At 36.5% G+C, this 25958-nt stretch overlaps 1 protein-coding gene across 22 annotated transcripts in view; it reads right to left on the bottom strand.

The window, feature by feature from the left end:
* The window catches only part of SYNE1 (spectrin repeat containing nuclear envelope protein 1), a 518258-nt gene that overhangs the window by 411901 nt on the left and 80399 nt on the right, over window positions 1–25958 (bottom strand). For all 22 annotated transcript variants that reach the window (XM_074397242.1, XM_074397246.1, XM_074397241.1 and 19 more), the window contains exons 3-4: window positions 22003–22064; window positions 5311–5406 (exon numbers count right to left, since the gene is read on the bottom strand). In XM_074397242.1, coding sequence (XP_074253343.1) covers window positions 5311–5406; window positions 22003–22064 — 158 coding nt within the window. The remainder of the gene's footprint in view (window positions 1–5310; window positions 5407–22002; window positions 22065–25958) is intronic.

The raw sequence follows: 25958 nt of genomic DNA, 5'->3' as shown, positions 1-25958 counted from the left end.
TTTTTTTATATCATTTCCTAGTTTTTGTATCAGGTTGCTACTGGCTTCTTAGAATGAGTTAGGGAGGAGTCCCTCTTTCTTAATCTTACGGAATAGTTTCAGTAGAATTAAAACCAATTCTTCTTTGAATGTCTGGTAGAATTCAGCTGTGAACCCCATCTGGCCCTGGGGGTTTTTGTTAGCAATTTTTCTGTTACTGATTCAGTTTTCACTGCTTGTTTTTGGTCTGTTCAGGGTTTCTATTTCATCCTGATTTAACCTAGGAGAGTTTTGTGTTTCCAGAAATGTATCTATTTTATATAGATTTTCTATTTTGTATGCATAGAGGTGTTGATAGTAGTCTCGAGTTAACTTTTGTATTTCTGTGGTATTCGTTGTAATGTCTCCACTATCATTTCTAATTGAGCTCATTTAAATCTTTCTCTTCTTGGTCAATCTAGCAAATGGTCTATCAGTTTTGCTTATCTTTGTAAAGACCAAAGCTTTTTTCTCATTACTCTTCTGTATTTTTTGTTAATTTGTTTCAGTTTCATTTAGTTCAACTCAGATCTTCGTTATTTATTTTCTCCTACTAGATCTGGATTTGGTTTGTTCTGATTTCTGTATTTCCTTGAGAACTAGATGATGTTAGTTTGCCAATTTGTGATTTTGCAGTTTTTGATGTAGGAATTTAGCACTAAAAATTTTCCTTTTAGCACTGCTTTTGCTGTATCCTAGAGGTTTTGATAACTTGAGTCACTATTACCATTCATTTCAAATAATTTTTAAATTTCCATCTTGAATTCATTGTTCATTCAAAAATCATTCAGTAGCATATTGTTTAATTTTCATGTGTTTGTATAGTTTTGGGAGTTCTTTCTGGAGTTGATTTCTAGTTTCATTTCACTGTGGTCTGAGAAAATACTTGATATAATTTTGACTTTTTAAAATGTATTGAGACTTATTTTGTGACTTACTATATGGTCTATCTTGGAGAATGTTGCATGTGCTAATGAGAAGGGTGTATATATTCTGTAGTTCTTGGGTCAAGTGTTCTGTAAACACCTGTTAGGTACATTTGTTCTGAGTGTAGTTTAAATCCGCTGTTTCTTTGTTGACTTTCTACCTCAATGATCTGTCTAGTAATATCAGCGAAGTGTTGAAGTCCCCTACAATTATTTTGTTGCTGTCCATCAAATTTCTTAGGTCTAACATAACTGTTTTATGAATCTGGAAGCTCCAGAGTTACACACATATATATTTAGAATTGTAATATCTTCTTGTTGAATTTGTCCTTTTTTCATTATCTAATGATCTTCTCTGTCTTTTTTTTTGACTGTTACTTCTTTAAAATCTGTTTATCTGATATCATAGCTACTCCTGCTCACTTTTGTTTTCATTTGCATGAAACATTTTTTGCCACTCATTTATCTGGGGTTTATATAAATCCTCACGTGTTAGGTAAGTCTGTTAATATTTTGGTTTGTCATTTTGTTATCCATTCTACCAATCTGTATCTTTTAAGTGAAGCATATCGGCCATTTATGTTCACTGTTAATACTGAGATGAGAGGTTGTGTTCCAGTCATCACGTTAATTGTAACCTTGATACTTTATTTGTTATGTTATTGTTTTACATGCTCTATGAGTTTTATGCTTTCAAGAGGTACATATCAACCTTCTATGTCAAGATTTAGAGTTCCTTTTAGCATTTCTTATAAGGCTTGTCTGGAGAGGGACCAGCTGAAATTCCCTCAGCATTTCTTTGTCTGAAAAGACAATTTCTCCTTCATTTATGAAATTTAGTTTTGTTGGATATGAAACTCTTGGTTGACAATTTTTCTGTTTCAGGAGGCTAATAATAGAACACCAATTCCTTCTGGCTTGTAAAGTTTCTTTTGAGCTGTTCCATTTATTGAACAGTTCCCCACTCTGCACTCCTATATATGACATCTGCCTTTGACACATACTAAGCTTCCATTAATGCCTTGGCTTGTTTCTGGACTCAATGGTATTTGTAAATATGCTCATATCTGTACAAGACCACACTGTCTAAAGTGATACAGCTTCACTGTAAGATCTGATATCTAGCAGGAAAAATACTTTCTCTCTACTTTTCTGCTTCAGCTATATCCTGGCTAAGTGAGAAAGATACAAACATTTATTGTATTGTTCCACTACATATTTGCATCTATTGTTAAACAACTTAACCTATTATAACAAAATTATTATTCTATTAGGCTATAATCTCTTTGAAGTCACTGATCATATCTCAAGTATCTCTTTTTTTTTTCTTAGAGGGCGTAAGATAGTGCCTTATTCATAATAGGGACTCCAGAAATGTTAGCTGAATGATTATTGGACAATAACAAATACCGTTGGAGAATTGAGTTCTACTCTAAATATATGATCAATGACTAACAGAGTCACCTGGTGAACATACAGTTAAGTTTGACACTCAGTATTTTCTAAGTGTCCATCATTCATTTCTAAATGGATTATTACCCTTCTCTTGCAAGGCAAAATGTTCAAGTCTTTTACAAAAATACTGCAGAGAAGGTTAGCAAAATAGATAAGAAAGAAGTTTCTCTGCAGTCCTTAATATCTATTCATATTGCTCCTACTGTTTCTAATGTTTCAATAGTAATTCCTCACATTCTTAAAAACTCAAGTGCAATGGTAAATTTAGTTTTCATATGTGTATGTGCAATTTTAGCTATATAATTACTGATCCATGCAAAGAATAGATGTTTCACAAATAATATTCCAGGGACGTAGAAAAATCTAATAATAGTAATTTTAATTTTTCATAATTCCCTAATACCTTAAATAATCATAGAGAAGGAGTCACAATGTGCTATTAAAGGTACTAGGACATTGAAATTCCACTCTTCCCCTAAGATGCTGAAATAGAAAGGATGCTAAGCCATTTGGCCACAATTCTCAGATGATCATGATCAGATCCAGAATCTTTGTGAACTGTGACAAAATCTATGTGAACATTATTCAGGAATTCTGAAATTATGCAATAGAACCTTACTTAGAACCCTGTACTTAATGGAAACACTCTTGCTCATATTATCCCTTTGAAAAGCTCTAAAAGAATGCCTAGGATGCTCATCCCTTTAAATGCTTCTCTTCATCTTAGTGTGGTCCTGAACCATAATGCATGCAAGTACAAAATTTGAATAACCTTTGCCACAGCATATTTATAATTTTGGAATGATTTTATTTTATCTAATTCAGACTCTTGAAGAATTCAATATAAATACATAATAAAGGTTAAATCATAAACTGCCATTCTATGCATCAGTTTCCCTATCTGTTAAATGAGAATGCTTTAAGATCCCATAATTCTAACTATGTCTGAATGAGTAGGGCACTTAAAACAGAAGTAGAATTGTCATGTCAAAAATATAATCTTTTTCTAGAATAATTTAGCCTGGCAGTTAAATTCCCATCAAGATTTCTGTACACTGTATGGTACCATGAAGTATAATGTCTGAATTATAATGACACTTAGAATGACACAAAAACTTCTTGAATATCCATATGAATATTTACATGGAGGCCAAGACAGCTGGATCACTTGGGTCAGGAGTTCAAAATCAGCCTGTCCAACATGGCGAAACCCTGTCTCTACTAAAAATACAAAATTAGCTGGGCATGGTGGTGCATGTCTGTAATCCCAGCTACTCAGGAGGCTGAGGCAGGAGAATCACTTGAACCTGGGAGGTGGAGGTTGTACTGAGCCAAGATCATGCCACTGCACTCCAGCCTGGGCAACAAGAGCAAAACTCCATCTCAAAAAGAAAAAATAGCTTAATTCAGGAGGATATATCTCAATGGTCAGTTACATCAGATAATCAAGGGAGTATATATTTCAGTCTAATGACTCCCACATCCTAAAGCTTATCTAGTTTCTTTAGCTCATGCATATGTCTATATACATTACAAATTGCCTGTTCACATATGTCCAGCTTGATTTTCTCCAAAGCAGAGCTTGTGACAAGTACTTGGGCACATGTAGCTTGCTGGGGAGGTGATCTCAGGCAGCAAGAATGAAGATGTGTGGAGTGTGAGACAAGGGAAGGAGGAAAAGCTAACAAAGGATGTACTATTGAGGATTACCCCTACTGGCAACTGGAATTCAATCCCACTGGTGACCCTATGGGGAACTGTATAAGGCATGTGTACAATATGCCTCAGAATTGCTTGTCTCAGAATTACCCTAAAAAGTTTAGGGTGAAGCATTTATTCATAGACTCCCATGTCCATTGGTTGAGGGTCCTTTGTTTCCACTAACTTCCCAACACTTCAGAGCTGCTCTGTGCAACTTGTGCCTTTGATAAAAGCCCTGAGGCAGAAAACCAGAGAGATACTACCAGTACTTGAAGAAAGAAGCTGTCAGAGTATGTGGGAATGTCTACCACTGATGTAGCTGAGATGGGACATGGGGTGCCAGAAGCATCTGCTACCTAAGGGTCCAAATGATTGATGCAAAATTATTACCAATTTATGTTTTTCAACAAACAACTTTTACAAAAGCTATTTGAGGGCTCCCTGTACAAAGTGAATGGCAATTAATTTTAAAGAAGGAAAAACGTTCTTTTAAAAACTCAATTATCCAAGTAATAATGATTGTGCCATTATTGCCAAGATGCAAGTGATAAAGAAAAAAGGGACTTCCAATTTTGAACCCTGTGTCTAGTGTGTTATCCAACATCCTGAAAATTATTTCCTGAATTTCTTTTTCCAAATTACGGTAAACATTATTTTTTAATAATTTATGTTTACAAACTACTTATTGCTCTACTACTCTGAAATGAAAAAGAGATAGGCAAGAAAAATATTTTATTATTTGACAATGTAGAATATACACTTTCTAGCTCACTGTCAATGTTGTTTTTCACTCTGCTGGTTCCACAGCACATAAAAACAACTCTGAACAGGCTGTTCTTGCTACAGATGATGGATGATGGATGATGTCAACAAGAATATGAAAAGTGCCACTCTGGTTTCCAGCTTAATTTTTAACAAATAACTATATAAATACACAGATATGGACTAACATTCCTTTCTAAATGGAAGGCAAACAGTTAAAGTGAGGGAGACAATAATTTGCAACTAACCTTCTTGTATACCATGCAAGAAGGGAAATATATTCCTTGCTCCTAGAAGTGACAGCAGACAAGTGATTTCAGTACACTACCAACCACAACAAATAACTTTCATTTTGATGGGCAGCACATCTTAACACTCTCAACCCCACAGTCCCCAAATTCCAAATGGCAACAATTTGACAAGTATGATCACACAAAAAATTTCTTACCAGTTTCTGCCCAGACAGGACTTCCAGAAGGGCAAGCAATTTAACACCATCTTTCATGTCTTCAAAAAGATCATCCACCACCATTGGAGGTTTCCGCTGTAAAAGCAAAGAGGAATAAATGCAGAAAGTATCTCTTCCCTCTCTGTTTCTCTGTTTCTCTCTCTCTCTCTCTCTCTCTCTCTCTCTCTCTCTCTCTCTGTCTGTCTCACCTTTGTTACTTACGGTGATGAAATTTGTAGGAGAAGTTTTTATATACTTTAATTCTTTATTTTGGTTATAGTTACCAATTGCCTTTTGATAACTGTGAGAAGAAAAACAATCCAGTGGAGATAAAACTTGACATTCAAAAACGTCAGAAGATTTAGTGCTTGAGCCTTACTGTATACACTAGCTTCTTTCTAGAAACTGATTTTTGACAAGGGCAGGATGGTGTGGGATAAGGGAAGGAAAAGAGGGTATTAGCAACCTGAAAGATAAGAGAGATTGTAGCAGGACATAAAAGCAGAGCAAGTGCTGCATGGACCAACCTCACAGCTTCACTCTGTGTGAGTCACATTACTGGGGCTTAACAAGGTGCAGTCCTTCTACTGGACATTCTCACCACAGCAACCTCATAGCTTAGTGACCTGCTGGAGGAGCACTGTTGGCATAGCTAACGTTGCAGGTTTTAATCTTCCTTTTGGATAGTTAGCTGTTTTGTTGTGTTGTACAGCCTGATAAATCTAGCGAACCTTCTTTTGGTATGGCATTGAACTCAAAAGATCATAAGCACAAGAGTACAGACCAAATAGTGCAAATCCATCACCACTGCTGGAAAAATAAGCCAAAGCCTATTTTTAATTCATGGAGCATCTTTTTATTTTTTTTATGAAGGTTATTAAAATACTCAATATACTAGAATTCATCAAACATTGAATTAGGGTCTATCTTGGCTCAAGAGAAAGTAAAGAAGCCATCATGCCAATGTTGATGGTCAGAAGAGGGGAAGTGTTCACTGATTTATCACAGAATCAGAATTTATTTTCAATTTATCATCTGAATTCAAACTCTATAGTTTTCTGATTCCTACTGAATCTTGTTAAAGACCTAATGCTCAATTTCTTTCTTTTTTTAAATTGCACTTTAGGTTTTGGGGTACATGTGAAGAACATGCAAGATTGTTGCATAGGTACACCCATGGTAGTGTGGTTTGCTGCCTTCCGTCCCCTCACCTGTATCTGTAATTTCTCCCCATGCTATCTCTTCCCACCTCCCCACCCCCCTTCTAACTTTTACTTGTCTTTCTTTCTTTAAAAAATAATATGTACTATGTAAGACACAACACCAAATGTTTGGATGAAATGTGACTTTCTTCCCCTACCAACTGATATAGAGAGCTGTTTCTCTTATGACTGCATGAATTATAATGTCTGAATGGTACAATTCTAATTTAAAATGTATTTTTCTCTTGCTATAAAGTGAACAGCTGAACACATTTTGCTCTCATGCTCTGAAATGCATGCACAAAAATAAGTTTTCATTTTTGATTATTCTCTTTTAAATTCCGCCATTCACACTGCTTCTTAATTCTATAGCAAAAATGTAATAATGACTTTATATTCTAAGCATATAAATAAAATTAATCAGAATAAAAGAAGCCTTTACAAAGAAAACTATTTGGTGCAATAAGAATCAAAATTATTGTATTAGCCATACATGGTCATTAAAAGTGCAGTCTATTTATCATTCGAAGTATTCATTTGTACCCAAGTTGTTTAAATAAAGCAAAACAATGAGGAACAAGTTCATAAACGTTTGATATATTCAGTGAGCAAATGGAAATTAAATTGTTCATGTATTGTTAACCTAAATATGCAAAAAGTAAGGAAAGCAAGGAATTCTCATGAAATATTAATGATTCCAAGGCATTCATCTGTTCTGATTTTAAAAATACACAGGTGTCTGCCACTTGGAGGAACATGTTCTTTTATCTCACTTCTGCCTCTCTTGTTTTTCTCCTCTCTTGCTATTCATGCGTCACATGCTTTCCTTCTCCCTCCACTGTTCCCTGCACAAGGCTCCTGGAATTGGCCTTCCAATCAGCAGTGACAACTGAACAGTTCAGCAGCCCGCTGGCTCCTCGGCATGGGAGATTTCAGATACCATTCTCTCTCTAATCTGTTCCTACCCAAAACTCTGTGACCAGACTGCCTAGTTCATAAGGCTTTCTCTTTCTTTCTCCTCTCTTCTTCCTAACTGGTCATTTACTACTCAGTCCTGATCCCTTTGTTCTTTGCAAAATTTTTTCTGCTTATACATGGCTCTTAAATCCAGGTAAGTGAACTCACCTAAACATTGTCAAACATGTGGCAGGCACTTAATATATATTGCTGGCTTGCTTGCTGACTTACTGACTGACTGACTAAATGAATGAATGAATATAAATATTGTGTGAAACCAGTAAAGAACCTTCATTTACACCAGAATGAAAAAAAAATGACTAATAACTTGACAAGTTTTGTCATTCCAGTTTGTATAAGGTATTGTTTATATATAGCAAACAACTAGGGAGCCTTTACTATGATGACTACCTCACATTTAATTTTTGGAATGATGCTTTAATAGAAAATCTTTCAGCTAAAATGTTTCTTCTGTCACATGTACAAATATTTTAACACCAATATGGTGATTTGGGCAAGACTTGGGTCATAGTGCTGAAGGTCAAAAGGGAGAGTTAGAAATGCAGATAATTGATTGCATCTTGACTTAATGGAAAATAAAGACAGATAGAAATCTCTCAAGCAGTTTTCAAGACCACAATTATTTTTATTCATTAATGGGAAATTGTGATAAGCTCTCCTGTTTTTTGTACCATGTTTGGGGAAATGATAGTCTCTTTTGGCCTTCCCAGTCCTATTTAGCACATTTTCCCATGGAACCAAGACATGTTTCAGGCTGAATCTGAGGTGGTTCAAAGAGCAGACCTTCTGACCGGGTGATGGGAGAGGGAGGTGAGAGTGAACAAAAAGCAAAAGCAGTAATTTCTTCTGCGCCACCCCTTCTAGAAGCTTTCCTCAAACTAGATCTAAACTCAAAGTTCTGGCTCTAGAAGGGTTTTCTGGTCTCAAAAAGTCTATCAACTCAGGGAAAAAGCACAGGCTTCTGTTGCTGGAGAGTTGGCCTTGCCTGGCTGTAGCCTCGGTGGACTCACGAGTGTAGCAGACCTCACAGAGTGGTGTCATCTATTTATCCTCCTACCTCTTTATTTTTCTCACAGGAGCCCCCTTGATGACATGTAATGAGATTCATTCCCTTTCTCTTTGGACTTAGAGGAGAGCAAATGTTTCTTCTTGAACCTTATGAAATGTAGGGAAGCTATTCATCTTTGACATAATTTTTACTGACCATTTACTATATTTTGGGAAACTAATCCATTCTCTAACATTACATATGTGTGTGAGTAACTTGTGTCTCTTTACCAGTCAATAGGTATCAGTATGCATTTAACCCTTATCCACCATCTGTTTCATATTTTTATTCATGATAGGATAGCTATGTTGGCTATGCTGGATGTTAACTTTATGCCCTGAGAAACAATTCCATTCCTAATGTGGAAGAGATTAAGAGAATAATTTGATGAAAAAATTGTATCAAAAATAACTATTTGGTATGTGATATAGTTTGGCTCTGTGTTCCCACCACCCAAATCCCATCTCAAATTTAATTCCCATAAACACCACATGCCAAGGGAGGAACCTGCTTGGAGGTGAACTGGATTATGAGGGTCACTTCCGCCATGCTGTTCTCATGAGAGTGAGTTAAGTCTCACAAGATCTGACGGTTTTTAAAGTGGCAGGTTTCTCCTGCACTCACTTCCCTTCCCTCCCGCCTTGTGAAGAAGATGCATGCTTCCCCTTTGCCTTCCACCATGATTGTAAGTTTTCTAAGGCTTCTCCAGCCATGTGAAACTGTGAATCAATCAAACCTCTTTCCTTTATAAATTAACCAGTCTCAAGTATTTTTTATAGCAGTGTGAAAATGGACTAATACAATAGGAAATGAAAATTTAAAAATGTTCTCACATTTAAAAATTATATATGAAATGAAAAATGTTGGTGCATAAAGGAATGAGGACAACATAGTGCTAGTATAGATGACATACAATATATGAATTCCAACATTTAGTAGGTATTCCTATGGCTTTGATATTTATACATTCAAATTTAGCAGGTATTTAATAAGGATAAAAGGAATAAGATAATGAAATAGGAAGGGAAGAAAAAATGAATAAAATATTGTTAAATATCTACATGTGCTGAGAGCTAGTATGTGGACTCCCATCTGCTATCTTGTTTAATATGCACAGCTACTAACTATGGGAACACTACTCTCTTTTTAAAAACAAGAAATCTGAATCTCGGAGACACTAAGTGACTGGGATTTGAGCCCAGGATTTTACACTTTGCGTCACCTTGTTAGAGAGGAAGCTTAGTATAAAAATGATGGCATTAACATAAATTTTTCCTGAATAATACATAAACTTATAAATGTGATGTTTATTTATTATCAGTAGAAAAAGTATTGACTGATCAGTTGAAGTGACTGTTACTCTACTAGAAAGACTAACTTTACTAACTTACAAATGTGGGTTTAAGAAAGACTAAAACAGGAATAACAGAAGCACCATATGTACTAACGTATCTAATGTATCCTGGCATGGACACAAGCCAGCTCAAGTCATATCTGTGTCTCGATTCCCCCAGTGGTTACATTTGTGATACACCCTATTTTGTTACGTGAGTGACCTGAGCTGCACCCGTCATATTTTCTGGTTGGGTACAGAAGATATCTGGGGTCACATTGTTCCATGGCAGTGACCTAGTGACTGGTTTCATCAGGGTGTACTTCTGAAGTCCCAAGAGCCATTCTGACTCTGTCTTTCTCAGAACTATGTTAGTCAGTGTGTTGGGGGTTCCCAAGGACACTTTCAAGCTTGATGATTCCCTAGAAGGACACAGAACTCAGAAATGCTGCTGTACTCATGGTTACAGCTTACTGTAGCAAAAAGATACAGATTACAATCAGAAAAGCAAAAAGATACATGGAGTGAAGTCCAGGAGAAACTGCACAGGCTTTCAGAGGTGAGTAACATCTCCCTTCCAAGTGGAGCCACATAAGGATGGACTTATTTTTCCCAGCAATGACATGTGACAACCCATGTGAAGTGTACTCAACCAAGGAATCTGGCCTGAGTCTTAGTGTCCAGGGTTTCTACTGGGGAGTCTATGACATAGGCAAGCAGTATCCATCCATGTGACTTAGCTACTCAGATGCCAGCCCTCTCCACACTCTCAACCCCAGCTAAAGAAGTATTAATCCAAATCACATTGTTAACATAAAAAGATCTGATCAAGGTGGTACAGCATGGCCAAGGCCCCAGGCACACATAAAAACTGAAGTTCACTATAAATATGGTGTGGCTCAAGGTCTCAGGCACAGAAAACCCCTCTCTTAGGGGAGAATATTCTAAGGGCTCAGAGATTACCTCCCAGTAGCCAGCCAGGGTCCATTCTGAAAGACAGGGCTCTTCTTTGAAACACAAAATCTGAGCACTGCAGGCCTGCTGAGTTAAGTCTTTCTTGCCCAGCTGGCTTTTTTTTTCTTATACATTAAGACACATAGTATACTTTCAACAGCTCTTTCTTCTTGGTTAAATCATCTAAAATTAATTTTGTTTACTTGCAACAGAATGAGGCACAACTGACATGAGTCTAATTCTTAGTGTATAAACACTATTCCTAGTGTAACAATTTAAATGTCAGTGTTTCCCAATCACATAAGTGACAAAAAGTAAAATTTGTTCTGTAAAACAAAAGTGTGTATTTTCAGAAGAATCTAATTATATATAAATTTTTTACTAAAATGGTCCCTCTTTATGTGCAGTTTCAGTTACCTAGGGTCAACTGTGGTCTGAAAATATTACACAAAAAATCCCAGAAAGAAACAATTCATAAGTTTCAAATTGCACACTATTCTCAGTAGTGTAATGAAATCTTAGCCTGTCTCACTCTATCCTGCCTGGAACATGACTCATCCCTTTGCCCGAGTTATTCATGCTGTCTACTCTACCTGACCCACCTGCTTGTCACTTCATAGTTGTCTGGGTGATCAGATCAACTGCTGAGGTATCACAGTACCTGCGCTCAAGTCATCCTTATTTTACTTAATAATGACCAAAAAGTACAAGTGCGGTGATAACGGGCAATTTGGACATGCTAAAGAGAGGCTGTGAAGTGCTTCCTTTAAGCAAAAAGATGAAAGTTTTCAATAAGCAAATGAAAAAAAAATCTGAGATTGCTAAGATCCATGGTAAGAATAAATCTTTTATCTGTGAAACTGTAAAAAATGGGGAAAAAAGACATGGTAGTTTGGCTGTCATACCTTAAGAAAAGTTATGGGCAGAGTAAACGATAAGTGCTTAGTTAAGATGAAAAATGCTTAAGATTTCATCATATTTGTGGGTAGAGGACATGAACAGAAATGTGTCCTAGTAGACAGTAAGAAGGTTCAGTACCATCAGTGGTTTCAGGCATCTACTGGGGATCTTGGGACATGTCCCTTTTGAATGTAGTTTAACTTTTTAAGTTTTAAATGTGCTAAAATGCACATAATATAAAAAGTAACACATTAACCATTTTAAGTATACAGTTCAGTAGTGTTAAGTATTTCCATATTGTTGTGCAACTGATCTCTACCATTTTCATTTTTCAAAATTGAAACTATATACCCATTAAACAACAACTAGCCATTCCCTCTGCACCTCAGCCCCTGGCAACTACCATTATATTTTCTTTTCAGTGATTTTGATTACTCTCGATACCTTTTATAAGTAGAATCACACGGTATCTGTAATTTTGTGACTGGCTTATTTCACTTAGCATAATGTTCCTAAGGTTCACCCATGCTGTGGCAGGTGCTGGAATTCCATCCTTTTTTTTTTTTTTTTTTTTTTTTCTTTTTTTTTTTTATTGCATTTTAGGTTTTGGGGTACATGTGATGAACATGCAAGATTGTTGCATAGGTACACACATGGCAGTGTGCTTTGCTGCCTTCCGTCCCCTCACCTGTATCTGTCATTTCTCCCCATGCTATCTCTTCCCACCTCCCCACCCCCCGCTAAATGATATTCCATAGTATGGATACACCACATATTTTGTATCCATTCATCCATCAATGGCTGGCTATTGTGATTTTCTGGCTATTGTGATTAATGCTACTGTGAGCATGAGTGTATCAGTATCTCTTCAAGCCCCTGCTTTCAATTCTTTTGGATATACACCCAGAAGTGGAATTGCTAGACTACATATTAACCCTATTTTTACTTTTTTAAGAACTGACATACTCTTTTCCATAGTGGCTGCTTTGTGGAAGAACAGAAAGCTACTTTGAAACATTACTAGCATATCATCACTTTATGAGGTACAAATTTCCTACATATCTTCTACAATCTTAGAATCCCTATTGACCAATATCATGTAGCTAATAAAGTATATTTTCAGTAATTCATAATTTAGTATTTAACAATGAAAATGGTAAAATCACCTGTCTCATGCCAGGACCATCTAAGTCCTCATTTGCCGTCATCCATAATCACCTTTAGTCTTCTAGTAAATGCTTTTTCCTCTTGCAGAAAGAGCTCTCAAAACATTTTGTCATAAAAAAGATACAACATTTTTCTTTAAAATACTAAACACATATCCTATGGCTTAATCTTTGTGATTGCTGGGTACCTTGTGATACCATTAAAACTGAATTAGAAAATGCCTAGAAGAACAGCACATGCCACAGTTAACTTATTTACTTCAGTTGAGGCACACACACTACTGTGCACAGTCAGGATGCTGAACACGATGAAGAGTCATGACCTAAGATAGTCACAACATTTTCTTCTGCACTGCATGTAGGGAGGCCTCAAGGCCAGGTTTGGTTCTCCATGTGCATTCTGTGCACCCTTGAACTCTGTGCACAGAACGATCCATAATGATTCTAGAACCAGATAAACCACTCCTTCTAGTTTATATAAGTTTCAAATGGGAATTATTTCACAGGCTGAGAGACAGTATATGGAGAAAAATTCCCATCCCAGGACCATTCTGGAGTTTTGGCATGTGATGAGGATTATCTTCTGGGTGGGAGCAGCAAGTTAAACAACAGTCATGTAGAGGAGTGAAAAGGAAGAGAGGTTAACCAGCAGATATGGAGCAAGTGACCTCCCCAAAGGTTGGCAAGGAGGCCCCACAGTAATATGTCTCAAAATGCCAGGGTATCCTTGGACCAGATCAAGGAAATCATGATTATAACTACTAGCAGTAGTCAAATAAAATTAATGTCTAACAGGTTTTGCCATTTAATTCAGAAAATCTAATTGAATATTTCCAATATCTCCAGAAACAAGGTGTAGTAATTTAAAAACTGTATGTGTACTCTGCTTCTCTTTCACTCCCTTTGTAACAGCACTATTGTGATCATTTTCCACTTCTGCTTGGCAAAGGTGGGAAGATTGTTTCCTGTAACAGATAGCATAATCCTTTCCACTTCCTTATTTAATTTAATTCCCAATAAATATTCCAAAGGCAATAACTGCCCTCCAGCTCAGCTTTAAATCTGCTTGGAAAACTCAGCTCTTAATAATTTTCAAATGTAATAAAGTTTTTTTTTTTAACCATATAGTGTAAAATAAGCATATTCTCCAAGTTATTTGTTTTATTTGGTACAAGTTGTGGTGACCCTTGACTCCTCTGTTTTGCTCACACTCAATATCTGATCCATCAACAAATCTTGTTGGTTTCATTTTCAAAATTCTTCTGATATCCAACCACCTCTCATCACCTCCACTGCCACTATCTTGGTCCAAGCCACTAGTACCTTGGCTGGATGGCTTCAATAACCTCTAACTTATCTCCCTCCTTCTGCCCTTGCTTCCCTTCAGTCTGTGTTCAGCAGAAGAGCTTCTTGATCTTCTTTACTGTCCGTCTCCCCCATTAGGATATAAGCTTCATAATGAGAAGATTTTTTTTTCTGTTTTGTTCACTGCTACATTTTCAGCACCTAGAATATTCCCTAGCTTATTAAGCAACATTTAAAAATATTTATTGAATAAATGTAGGATAAATAAAATATATTTCTGGCTGGGAGCAGTGGCTCACGCCTGTAATCCCAGCACTTTGGGAGGCTGAGGGTGGGTGGATTACTTGAGGTCAGGAATTCAAGAGCAGCCTGGCCAACATGGTGAAACCTTGTCTCTACTAAAAATTCAAAAATTAGCTGGGCATGGTGGCAGTCATCTGTAATCCCAGCTACTCAGGAGGCTGAGACAGGAGAATCACTTGAACCTGAGAAGAGGGGATTGCAGTGAGCCAAGGTCACACCATGGAACTCCAGCATGGGTGACAGAACAAGACTCCATCTCAAAAATAAATAAATAAATAAATAAATAAATAAACAAACAAATTTCTAAAGAAGGAACTTTGACAAAGATTAATATTAGCAAAACGTTTATTAATCTGCATAAACTTTGTGAGATCTAGATCTTTGTTAACCATAAGCTAATATATTCTAGGAATAAATTAATAAATGCTATTCATTTTGAAATGGGGATTTTCCTTTGTAATGTTTTAATTGCATATTTGAAAATAACTAATTCATTAGAATGTTTAGAGTTAACAAATTAAAGTGGGATTATTTTTTATCCAGCTTTATTAAGCTATAATTGACAAATAAAAATTGTATATATTTATGGTACACAGGATGATCTTTTGGTATGTGCATATATTGTGAAATGATTAAATCAAGCTAATTAACAGATCCATCAACTCCCCTCCTTAACGTAGCTTGAGAAAAACAACTATAAAATTATTTGAGGGGTAAATTATTGCCTTTATCTTTTCCTCTTTGCCTCTTTATCTTCCTGTCTGAGTTCGTTAATAGTCTCACCAAAGTGTGTACAAGGAAACAGATGGGAGTAAAATTCTATTCGGAATGTTTCCATGTTATCTTTCAGCACTGCTGGTTGAAAGACAACTAAAGAAGATGAAAGCCACCAGTAAAGTGATATTTTATAACTATAGAGATGTCACTTAAATTCATGATTTGCATAGATTGTTTTTAAAACATGGAATAGCCAAAGTCTTCCCTTCAAAAGAGCTCATGCATCTAACTTGGTATTAAAACAAAATGTTCTCTTAATAAAATCTGATATAGGTTGAATTGTGCCTACTCTCCGGAGACATGTTGAAATGTTAACACCCCAAAATACTGAAGAATGTGGCCTTATTTGGAAATAGTCTTTAGAGAGATAAAAAGTTAAAATGAGGTCATTAGCATGGGTCCTAATTCAATAGAACCAGTGTCATACACTGGGGAAATTTGGACACAGACGTACACAGAGGCAGAGATTGAAGTGATACAGCTACCCAGAGACTTAGAAGGAGCCTGGCCTTTGAGCCTCCGGAACTCTGAGATAACCAATTTCTCACTTTAAGCCACCCAGTATGTCATACTTTGTTATGGCAATCCTAGCAATTAATAGGGAACCTAAATACTTTTTTTCCTGCAGTTTCTCTGAAAAGTGAAAAGATGTTCATATCATGCCTGAGTTCATCCCAGAGCCAGTATTTAAAATGTTCAGTGCCTTCTGTTGATGGCTCCACAAATTTAAGGCTGGCAGAAGGATAAAGGACTGCTCACTGCATATTGAAAAGATGCTCCATTTATGGAAACACTAAAATATGGCTATTTGAGACTTATTTTTGCCCAAAGAATTTAGTGACAAGCTATCTATTTATCTCACAGTCAAATATCATAAAGATTGAATCAAAGATATTTAAATAAAAATATCACATTCCATTCTATTTGGAAATATGAGATAATTTGAAACTCCAAGCATTTGATAATATAAAATGATCAATATAAATATTAACATTACTTATATACATGTAATTTAAAAATCTAACTTTTTACAAAGGCCTTTTCAAAAGATTGTTCCTTTGGGTGGCTGAAGTACTAAATAACTATAACAGCCTACAAATCTTACATAAAATTTAGGAGTTTTCAAGGTTATATTTTAAAATGTGAAAAGAAGCAATTTTTAACCATGAAATTTTAAATACATTCATCTTAACATAACTTCTTTGCTTAAAAATGCAAGGACTATGCCATTAAACTAAAACATCTGTGGCCATTAAGTGAGAACTCCTTCAGATTCAAGTCCACACCACCTCTGTCTTTGTCTCTCTGCCTATTTCAAAGTTAGGCACAGCCGCAACCACTTTTCTATTCCCAATGCTAGTCTCAGAGAAGGGGCGATATTTGCTCTGGAACAAACCTACACCCTCTGCCTATGGTCTGAATTTCTTCTCTCATCCTGCCTCCTCCAGAGCCTTGTTCCTTCAGAATACCATTCCTTGCCTTCTTTTTCAGCCTCCCCCTCTCTACAAGTTCTTGATCATTCCCTCCTATAGAGGTGCAGACTCAAGACCACCCTTTATTAAAACAGTTTTACCAAAGCCAATGTTCTGCACAAGCTAATACTCCACCTCATGAACATGTAATATATATGAAGTGTACTAACATCCTTACCTCTCATTGACTCATCAGCTCACTAGAGTCTAATTTCTACTGTAACATGACTACTCCCAATGGCAGCCAGTGACTTCCAAGCTGTCAAATTGAATGCATTCATCTTTAGCAACTAATTTCTCCAGCTAAACTGAACTTACTAGCTTCCCCCCCACCCCCAAGCCTCTTGTAGTCCCTCTATCTGTGGATAATCTTAATCATGTGCTCAGGTCAGAAATCTAGAAGTCATTCTTGACTCCTTCTTCTCCAAGAGTTTAATTAATTCCTCGGTTCTATTAGGTCCATTCCTAAACATCTTTTCAATCTATCCACTTTTCTCTACTCTCCCACCACTACTTTAGTCCAAGCTGCCCTCAACCCTCATCTGACTTACTGCAAGTTCACTCCATCTCTAACCTTTCTTGTTCCTGCTCCAATTCATGAGAGAGAGACAGATGTTCAGGGTCAGAATGATCATTTTATTATCCTGTCTAAGGTTCTTTCATGTCTTCCACTGCCCATAACACAATGTCCAAACTATTTTAATGACTGGCCTTTGACCAACTCTCAGTTTCCTTTGTTGCCACCCTATTCTTAGTCATATGGTTTGGCTGTGTCCCCACCCACATTTCATCTCCAACTGTAGTTCCCATAATCCCCATGTGTCGTGGGAGGGAGCCATCTGGTGGGAAGTAATTGAATCATGGGGGTAGTTACCCTCATGCTGTTCTTGCGATAGTGACATCTCACAAGATCTGATGGTTTTATAAAGGGCTTTTCCCCTTTTGCTTGGCACTTCTTCTTCCTGCCACCATGTGAAGAAGGACATGTTTGCTTCCACTTCTGCCATGATTGTAAGTTTCCTGAGTCCTCCCCAGCCTTGAGGAACTGTAAGTCAATTCAAGCTCTTTCCTTTATAAATTACCCAGTCTCATGTATTTCCTTATAGCAGTGTGAGTGTGAGAACAGACTAATACACCTGGAATCCACACTTTCAGGTATTTTGAACTTCTCTCCTTCCCTTTCCTGTACCATGCTTTCTACTTCTCCACTTTTGAAAGCATTCATTCCTTTTCCTACCCAACCCCAGGACCTTTCTCAGGTCCAGCTTAAATGTTTCCTCTTCTGAAAGTCTCTGATGCCCTTTTTCAGATTACCTGTGTGGCTGGCTGTGCTTGTCATGTGTTCACTGTCACCCTGCATGTCTCCTGATGGACTTATCACATACACTTCTTCATTGTGATGGTCTCCTCTGCTAGAGAATCAGTGCCATGATGGTACAGTCTGTATCTGCCTTTGTTCATCATTGTATCCACAATCCCTAACACATAACAGGTGTTTAATAAGTATTTGCTGAATGAATAAATAAATAAACAAATGAAGCATGGGAGGATAACACAATGATTAGTACCTGTTAAGGACTGAAAGTTTGTGGTCCCCCCAAAATTTATATGTTGTGACTTTAACCCTCAGTGCAATGGTCTTTGGAGGTGGGGTCTTTTGGAGGTAATTAGGTTTAGATAGGTCATGAGGGTGGTCTTCCCACAATAAAATTTATTAATGTGCTTATAGGAAGAAAAAGAAGACAACCATCCATCTGCAATCCAGGAAGAGAACCCTCACTAAGAACTGAATCTGCTGGCATCTTGATCATGGACTTCCAGCCCCCAGAACTATGAGAAATAAACGTTTGCTGTTCAAGCTACTCAGTCTGTGGTATTTCACTGAAGCAGTCCAGGCCGACTGACAGTGTCCATGCTTAGGAGTCATAGGATTGAAATCTGGCTTTGTCCTTTACTTGCTGTGCAACTATGAGCTTATTAATTAACTCTAAGCTTCTGGTTCATAATCTAGAAAATAATAAAAATAATGCATTTTCTTGTGTGAGGATTAAATAAATAAGAGATAAAGTTGCTAAGGCACAGTAATTGGTACATGGTAAGAACTTAGAAACATGTTTTATCAATAAATGCTGACAAGCTAGCCATGAGTCAGAAACCTAACTTTGAAAAACCACCACTAAAAATCAATATTGGGCTAATTTAATAAAATACTCCACCTCCTTTCATTAACAGAGCTAACAGAATAGAAAGATACAGGTTTATTCTTGAAAAGTGAGAAAATTACAGGTTTTATGTCTAAAAATGGAGCCCCATCCCTGAAATTATCAGGTATACGAAATAACAATAACCCACTAATTGTTAATGCTATACCAAAAAATTGTGATTTGCAATGTTTTGCATAACTGGAGAAGCATTAAGACCTCAATTTGAAAATAAACATTCAGAAAGGAACAGATAATTATACCCACAAGTTTTAATGATCTACATCTGTGTAGTAGAAATGGCATTAAGAAAAAAAACACAGAAAATCCTTAGTTTTTTTTCTTACTTATAATAAGATTTTTGTTTTAAGAAAAGCATATTTTACATATAATAATAAATGTAAAAAAGAAAAACAAGAAAAGTATAAAACAGATTGCAATCTTATTTATATACTAATTCTTCATACTGCTGTCATAATATTTATAAAGAATTGTTATACTAGAATTAACTGTCATCAGTAAAAGGCGTTTTATTTAATTATAAGTCAAAAGTTTATTAATTTGCAACTAAGCAAAGCAATTAAGCACAAAAGTAAAACTTCATATTAAAAATTCCCCCCAAATTTATCTTCATAAGCATCTTCTGAACATCTCCCAAGGCTCCCAAGAGTGAAGGACTTCAGGAGAGAAAGATCAACATTCTTCCTTCTCAACTAAACATCCCAGCTCTTAAACTTGCCACTACCTATTATTAAAGCTATTTTTGGAAATGGTAAATTTAACTCATAAATGGTTTTGTTTTTAGTTTATCTAAAAACATTCCAAAGCACAGAGCTAGGTATACCAATATATCCATGCAAAGAAACATCAAATATGAAAGGGGAAACACGCTCATTACCTCCCTCATTCCAGGGTTCAGTTCCAACCCCTAACTTTAAAAACTTTGAAGGGTGTTTTAATAGTGCATGGAAATAGGGATTCTTAGAACTTCTTAGAGTGTATTAAAACCATAATTGTGCGTATCTGTTGATATTTATCCTTCCAGAAATTTATCCTAAGAAGAAAATATCATGCAAGTGCTCAAAGATGTATGCCCAGGACTTTTACTGTAGTATTTGATATAATATGAAACAACTGAAAACCACCTAAATAATCCTCAAAAGGCAACTGGCTAACTCATCACAGATAAATATGAAAGTTTATTTGCCATTAAAATAATTACATAGTGCTATATATTGTAATGGATTGATGGGTGAAACAGAAGCTCCAGAACAATATCCTATAAAACCATTTATACGAAACCATGTGTAGAAAAATGATGACTGTATCTTAATGATGACTGTATTATGTAATTTAATATTACTTTTACTTTTTTTACACTTTCTAAAAGTTTCATCATTATTATTTACAATTATGTAACCTCTTAACACTATAAAAATAACTATTTTCATTTTGAAAAAAAAAAATCTTCTCTTCAATTGATGGCAATTCTGTAGTACAAGTAGTGGCCAGGTGGCACCAACTGAGGCTTGAAAAAATAAGCACCCATGTCATCAATCTTATGTATCCACTGCTTTTTTACAGAGTAGATTCTGGACCAACTACTGGGCCAAATTCCCATCTTGCCAAAGTGGTTTGTGGGACGAGAGCATAGGAAAGATGACCCAAGTTTATATTGTATCTAGACAGGTCACTCTAGTCTTTCATAGCTCGATTGTGAGTATATTAAAATCATAACTGTGCACATCTATTGACTACCCACTTCTAGATTTATCCTAAGAAGAAAATATCATATGAGTGCTCAAATATGCATGTCCAGGACTTTTACTGTAGTATTTGATATAATATGAAACAACTGGAAACCACCTAAATAACCCTCAACAGGCCTGGGAAAGCGTTTTACCAATTTTTACCTGTCTTCAAAGGCTAGCACAGACACAAAGTAAGCAGTGAGTCTGTCAAATGGGAGTAAAATAAACTCTCATGCTTTGTTTGCTTCTGCACTACCAAAATAGCTTTGGGGAAGCCCCTGATCAAAACCTGTTTATAGGGTGGCGCTTTACATACTACAAGCATCACTCTTAGCAAACGTGAGGAGAAAAAAAAATGGGAAGATAAAATTGTTTTATCATCTTATTCATTTAACCAATTATTTTCTTGATGGAAGAGTCAAAATAACTCCAACTATATAATAATATAGACTGTTCCTTTAAAAGTTATCAGTGAATCCTCTAACTGAATTCACACACAATTGTCCTGTCATCTGAATTTATTTTTACAAATGTGATATCTCCTGGTTTGCTTATTTTTTATCAGCAGTACAATAAATTAATTGTATCATACTGTATCAAGACTAAGATTTATTTTATATTAGCATTAATGTTCAAAGACATTTATATATGTATATATGTATATATATATTATACTATATATATTATACTACATATATTATGTATACATATATACATATATACATAATACAGGTCCTATATATAGTATAACATATATATACAATATATAGACATATAGTCACCTAATGTCATTTAATGATAGTGGGGATAATACCATGATGATTTCAGTCCTTTCATGTTCTATTGCCATGGTTACATTTTTTAAATCAAAGCACCAGAGATGAGAGCACAGACACTATCATAATCTCTTTAGATAAAATCCTTTGCTTAGCACAGATCACTTACAGCTTCTTTGTGTTCCAAATAGAAACAAACACACACAAACAAAAATCAGCACAAATTCTTCTTTTGGTATAACATACATATTAGTATTAGAAAAAACAATTGGATGAAATAGTTCCTCAAGATTCACAGAATTGACATGAAGTAACTGCTCTTGACTCTAGCTGTAAGTTCATTTCTTCTTAGTAACAATGTTAGCAAATGCCATTCATAGGCAACAGCTAGACCAACCAATAAGATTGCCACTATCATTGATTAGCAACAGTGAAAACAGTGACAGAAGCATTTTGTTATACTGGGCATTTAATGATTTACTGGCTCAACTTAAGTAAATCTGTAATGCTGGGTAGTTTTCTTTACCTTGGCCAGATGAGAATTGATCCATTTTGTGAAAGTTCGTTTTTGTACTATCTCTTGCTCATCTAGAAGGAAAAAGAAATCTGGTTAATAATGTAATATATCATGAAGTAATATAATGAGAAAAAATCATAGTTACACAAATCTGGAAATAATCATAAAATCATTTTATCTTCTCATTCATTTTACCAATTATTGTCTTGAAGGGAAAAGTACACAGAAGTCCACGTATATCATCACATAGACTATTCCTTTAAAAATTATCTGCAAAGGCTTTAAAATTTGCCATATGTTAGCCCTATATTTACCTTCATCCACTTATTTAAAATTCACTGAAGACACATGAATGAGGTCACCTTGGATCTTCTAACTCAGTCCACCCTGCAGATGAACTCAGCCATAGGTGAACCCAGGTGAAGTCAACGAACTGAGGTCTAAGGCTGATGTGTCTGATCCCTCCTCTCTCCCACATCCTTGCATACTTGATTACAAATTCCTTGTAGAAAGAAAGCATACACTGCATGTTCTCAATCATAGGTGGGTGTTGAGCAATGAGAACACATGGACACAGGGAGGGGAGCACTACACACTGGGGTCCGTTGGGGGGAAATGGGGGAGGGACAGGGGGTGGGGACATGGGAAGAGATAGCATGGAGAGAAATGACAGACAGATACAGGTGAGGGGAAGGAAGGCAGCAAACCACACTGCCATGTGTGTACCTATGCAACAATCTTGCATGTTCTTCGCATGTACCCCAAAACCTAAAATGCAATTTAAAAAATAATAAAAATAAAAATAAAATAAAAAAAGCATTTTTCTCAACATTGTATTCCTAAAGATCAGCCCCCTGCCTGATATATTGTCTTATATATGTGTCCTTATGAAACTATCCATATCTAACTGTGAACTAACCAGCAAATCCACATATTGTCAGAAAGAATGAACTGTGATTGGACTAAGCCACAGAATTTTGGAGCAGTTTGTTACACAGCAAAGGCTAACTGAAATAAAGGCATTTATGCATGGGGGACAGTTGGTGGGAGGGCCCTTCTTCTATTCCCTCACTCTGTTTTGTAATGAAAAGATTCTAGGCTTACTTGTTTGGGCCTATGGGTCTATCTCTTAGGCTTTTCATGGTCTAATCAGACAAGTAATGGATTAAAAATGCAGAGAACAGGGCAACCGAAGTTACTCTGCATGAGTTCTGACATGGATGGATGGGAAGGGTCAGAGGAGGGGAGGAGAAGAAATTAATAGCTATCGATAGCCGTGGGCTTGAGGGAAAAGATGAGTTAAGAGAATTTTTAGGGAGTCTTGCCTGTGTTGAGTCTTCTAATGACTGCTTAAATTGTTTTTTTCGAGTGAATGTCAGTAAAAACTTACATTGTTCTTAAGACTCTGGGAACTGGAGTTGCATTTCTTTTGTATTTAAAACCAGTGGCTAGATCAAAAGAGCCCAATTTCATTTAAAGTTACATTTGCAAAATGTAGTCCCATTTCACTTTAAAGCTAAGGCAGATGGGATGAAAGGACTAGAAGTATCTCAATTCCTAAGTTAGAGTTTCTTAACCTGAGCAATATTGACATTTTGGGCACGATGGTTCTTTGTCGTGGGAGTCTGTCTTCTGCATTAGGAGGTCTAGCAACATCGTGGGCCTTTACACGTTAAATGCCGGCAGCACCCTGCACCCTAGCCCGACAATCAAAGATATCTCCAGATGTTGCCAAATTTCTGCTGGGGGGTTAAAAACAACCCAGTTGACAACCTCTACCTAAATTTTTCATTTATGTGTGACAATGGGCATAAGCCAGTGTAAACTATTGAAAACATGTATAACATCACAATGACTATCAGTGTTTAAAATGAATTATTATTGTCCAATACACAACTCCACAAAGTTATTCTCATTGGGCTATTAACATGATTTACGTTTATTTAGGCAGAAATCCTTTACTGTGAGATACATCTATTTGAAAAGTGACAAAATAAAGTAAATCTAAGACTTTTGCTGAAAGGTTATATAGAAATTACACAATTTGGGCTGCACGCAGTGGCTCACGCCTGTAATCCCAGCACTTTGGGAGGTCAGGAGATCAAGACCATCCTGGCTAATATGGTGAAACCCCATCTATACTAAAAATACAAAAAATTAGCTGAGTGTGGTGGCACGTGCTTGTAGTCCTAGCTATTCAGGAGGCTGAGGCAGGAGACTTGCTTAAATCCAGGAGGCAGAGGTTGCAGTGAGCTAAGATTTTGCCGCTTCACTCCAGCCTGGGCCACAGAGCAAGACGCTGTCTCAAAAAAATAAAAATAAAAAAAGAAGAAGAAAAGGAAATTACACAGTTTTTTCAATATGAATGGAAATATGATGTCTGAAATTATGTCATTCAAATATGGAAAGTTTGACCTTATGTGGTAGGAAGGTGTGGGTGGGAGAGGGTGTATAGATCCTGATAGTGTGTTTGGTTTATCTTACAATTTTAATCCTCTAAAAATAATTTTAGAACTATATAAAGCAAAATATATTTTTAAAAAATTTAAAAAATCTCAAAATTTACCAAATTTTAACGTATTTGTCACAGTGGTGGCAGTTAGATAAGGACACATATATTAGGCAACGTGCTAGGCACTGGGTTGGTTTCTAGGATGGCAACAGTGTAGAAATGCTTTCGTCTCATGAAGAATTGGTCACCTCATATGTATCAGGGTGTCAGAGCGAGGAGGGGACAGATCTATCAGCCTTGAAGCCGTGGATGGGCCTCAATTTTGTAACTTTGTGGTAAATAATTTGGCAGCAAAAAACGGATCTGAATTGAGAAAAGGCTATTTATATAGTCTTTTATTTTTCCATTTAATGTGAAAATTCATACTTTTCTCTGCAGTTTTTGTTTTTGTTTTTTTGAGAAGGAGTCTCACTCTGTTGCCAAGCTGGGGTGCAGTGGGGCAGTCTCAGCTCACTGCAACCTCTTCCTCCTGGGTTCAAGCGATTTCCTGCCTCAGCCTCCTGAGTAGCTGGGACTATAGGTGTGCGCCACCACACTCAACAAATTTTTGTATTTTTAGTAAAGACGGGGTTTCACCACATTGGCCAGGATGGTCTCGATCCTTTGACCTAGTGATGCCCCCGCCTTGGCCTCCCAAATTGCTAGGATTAGAAATATTGTCTTTGATTGCAAGGTGCTGCCACAGACCTTGATCGAGAGTGAATCGTGATAAACAGAATGTGCACAGTATTACATTTCTAAAATCCGAAAGATTCTGAGTTTGAAAACGAAGTTGGGGTCCTTGGACTTTCGGATAAAGGATTGTGTGAATTACACAGAAATGCAGGGATGGCGCTGTAATAATCGCTCCAGAGTAATCATTAGAGTCCAATATTCCAAAGTAATAATCACAATAGAGAGAACGAAGCAATCAATACAATGAGTGGAAAAATGGCACAGCTTACCGTGGCACTTCTAACCTTTGAGTTCTAAATCAAGACCACATTTGAGTAGTTTCAAGAACTTTTGTGGGTTTTTCCCTGACACCTTTTTCTTCCTCTATGGATATCATGTTGCAGAAGACAATTATCAGGTAGTAAAGTAATGAAAATACCTTTGACCTTATATCTGTATAGATCTTGAATTTATTCATATTTTATGTGTATTCCTCATTTTGGTTCTCAAAAATAACCTGCCACATATACAAAGAACATCCTTAACTTGGATGTGAACAAGGAAACTAAAGAATAGTGGGGGAGAGGGAATGTGCCTGAAATCTAGAAACTGGAATGGAGGTTGGAGAGTTGCAGAATCATGACTAGTATTTAGGTAGTCAGACTCTTACCCTAACCTAATCTTGACCACATTGATTTGCTGATTATTTGATTCACTTATTTAATAAATTCCACTGTGCCCCTCATGTGTACCAGCTGTTCTACTGACCAGCTGTGGATGCAAGCCAAGAGGATGAGTT

This window comes from Saimiri boliviensis, chromosome 4 (genome assembly GCF_048565385.1).
Source record: "Saimiri boliviensis isolate mSaiBol1 chromosome 4, mSaiBol1.pri, whole genome shotgun sequence".
NCBI lineage: Eukaryota > Metazoa > Chordata > Mammalia > Primates > Cebidae > Saimiri > Saimiri boliviensis.
The sequence above is the reverse complement of the archived record's forward strand: the minus strand, read 5'-3'. Positions and strand labels throughout refer to the sequence as shown.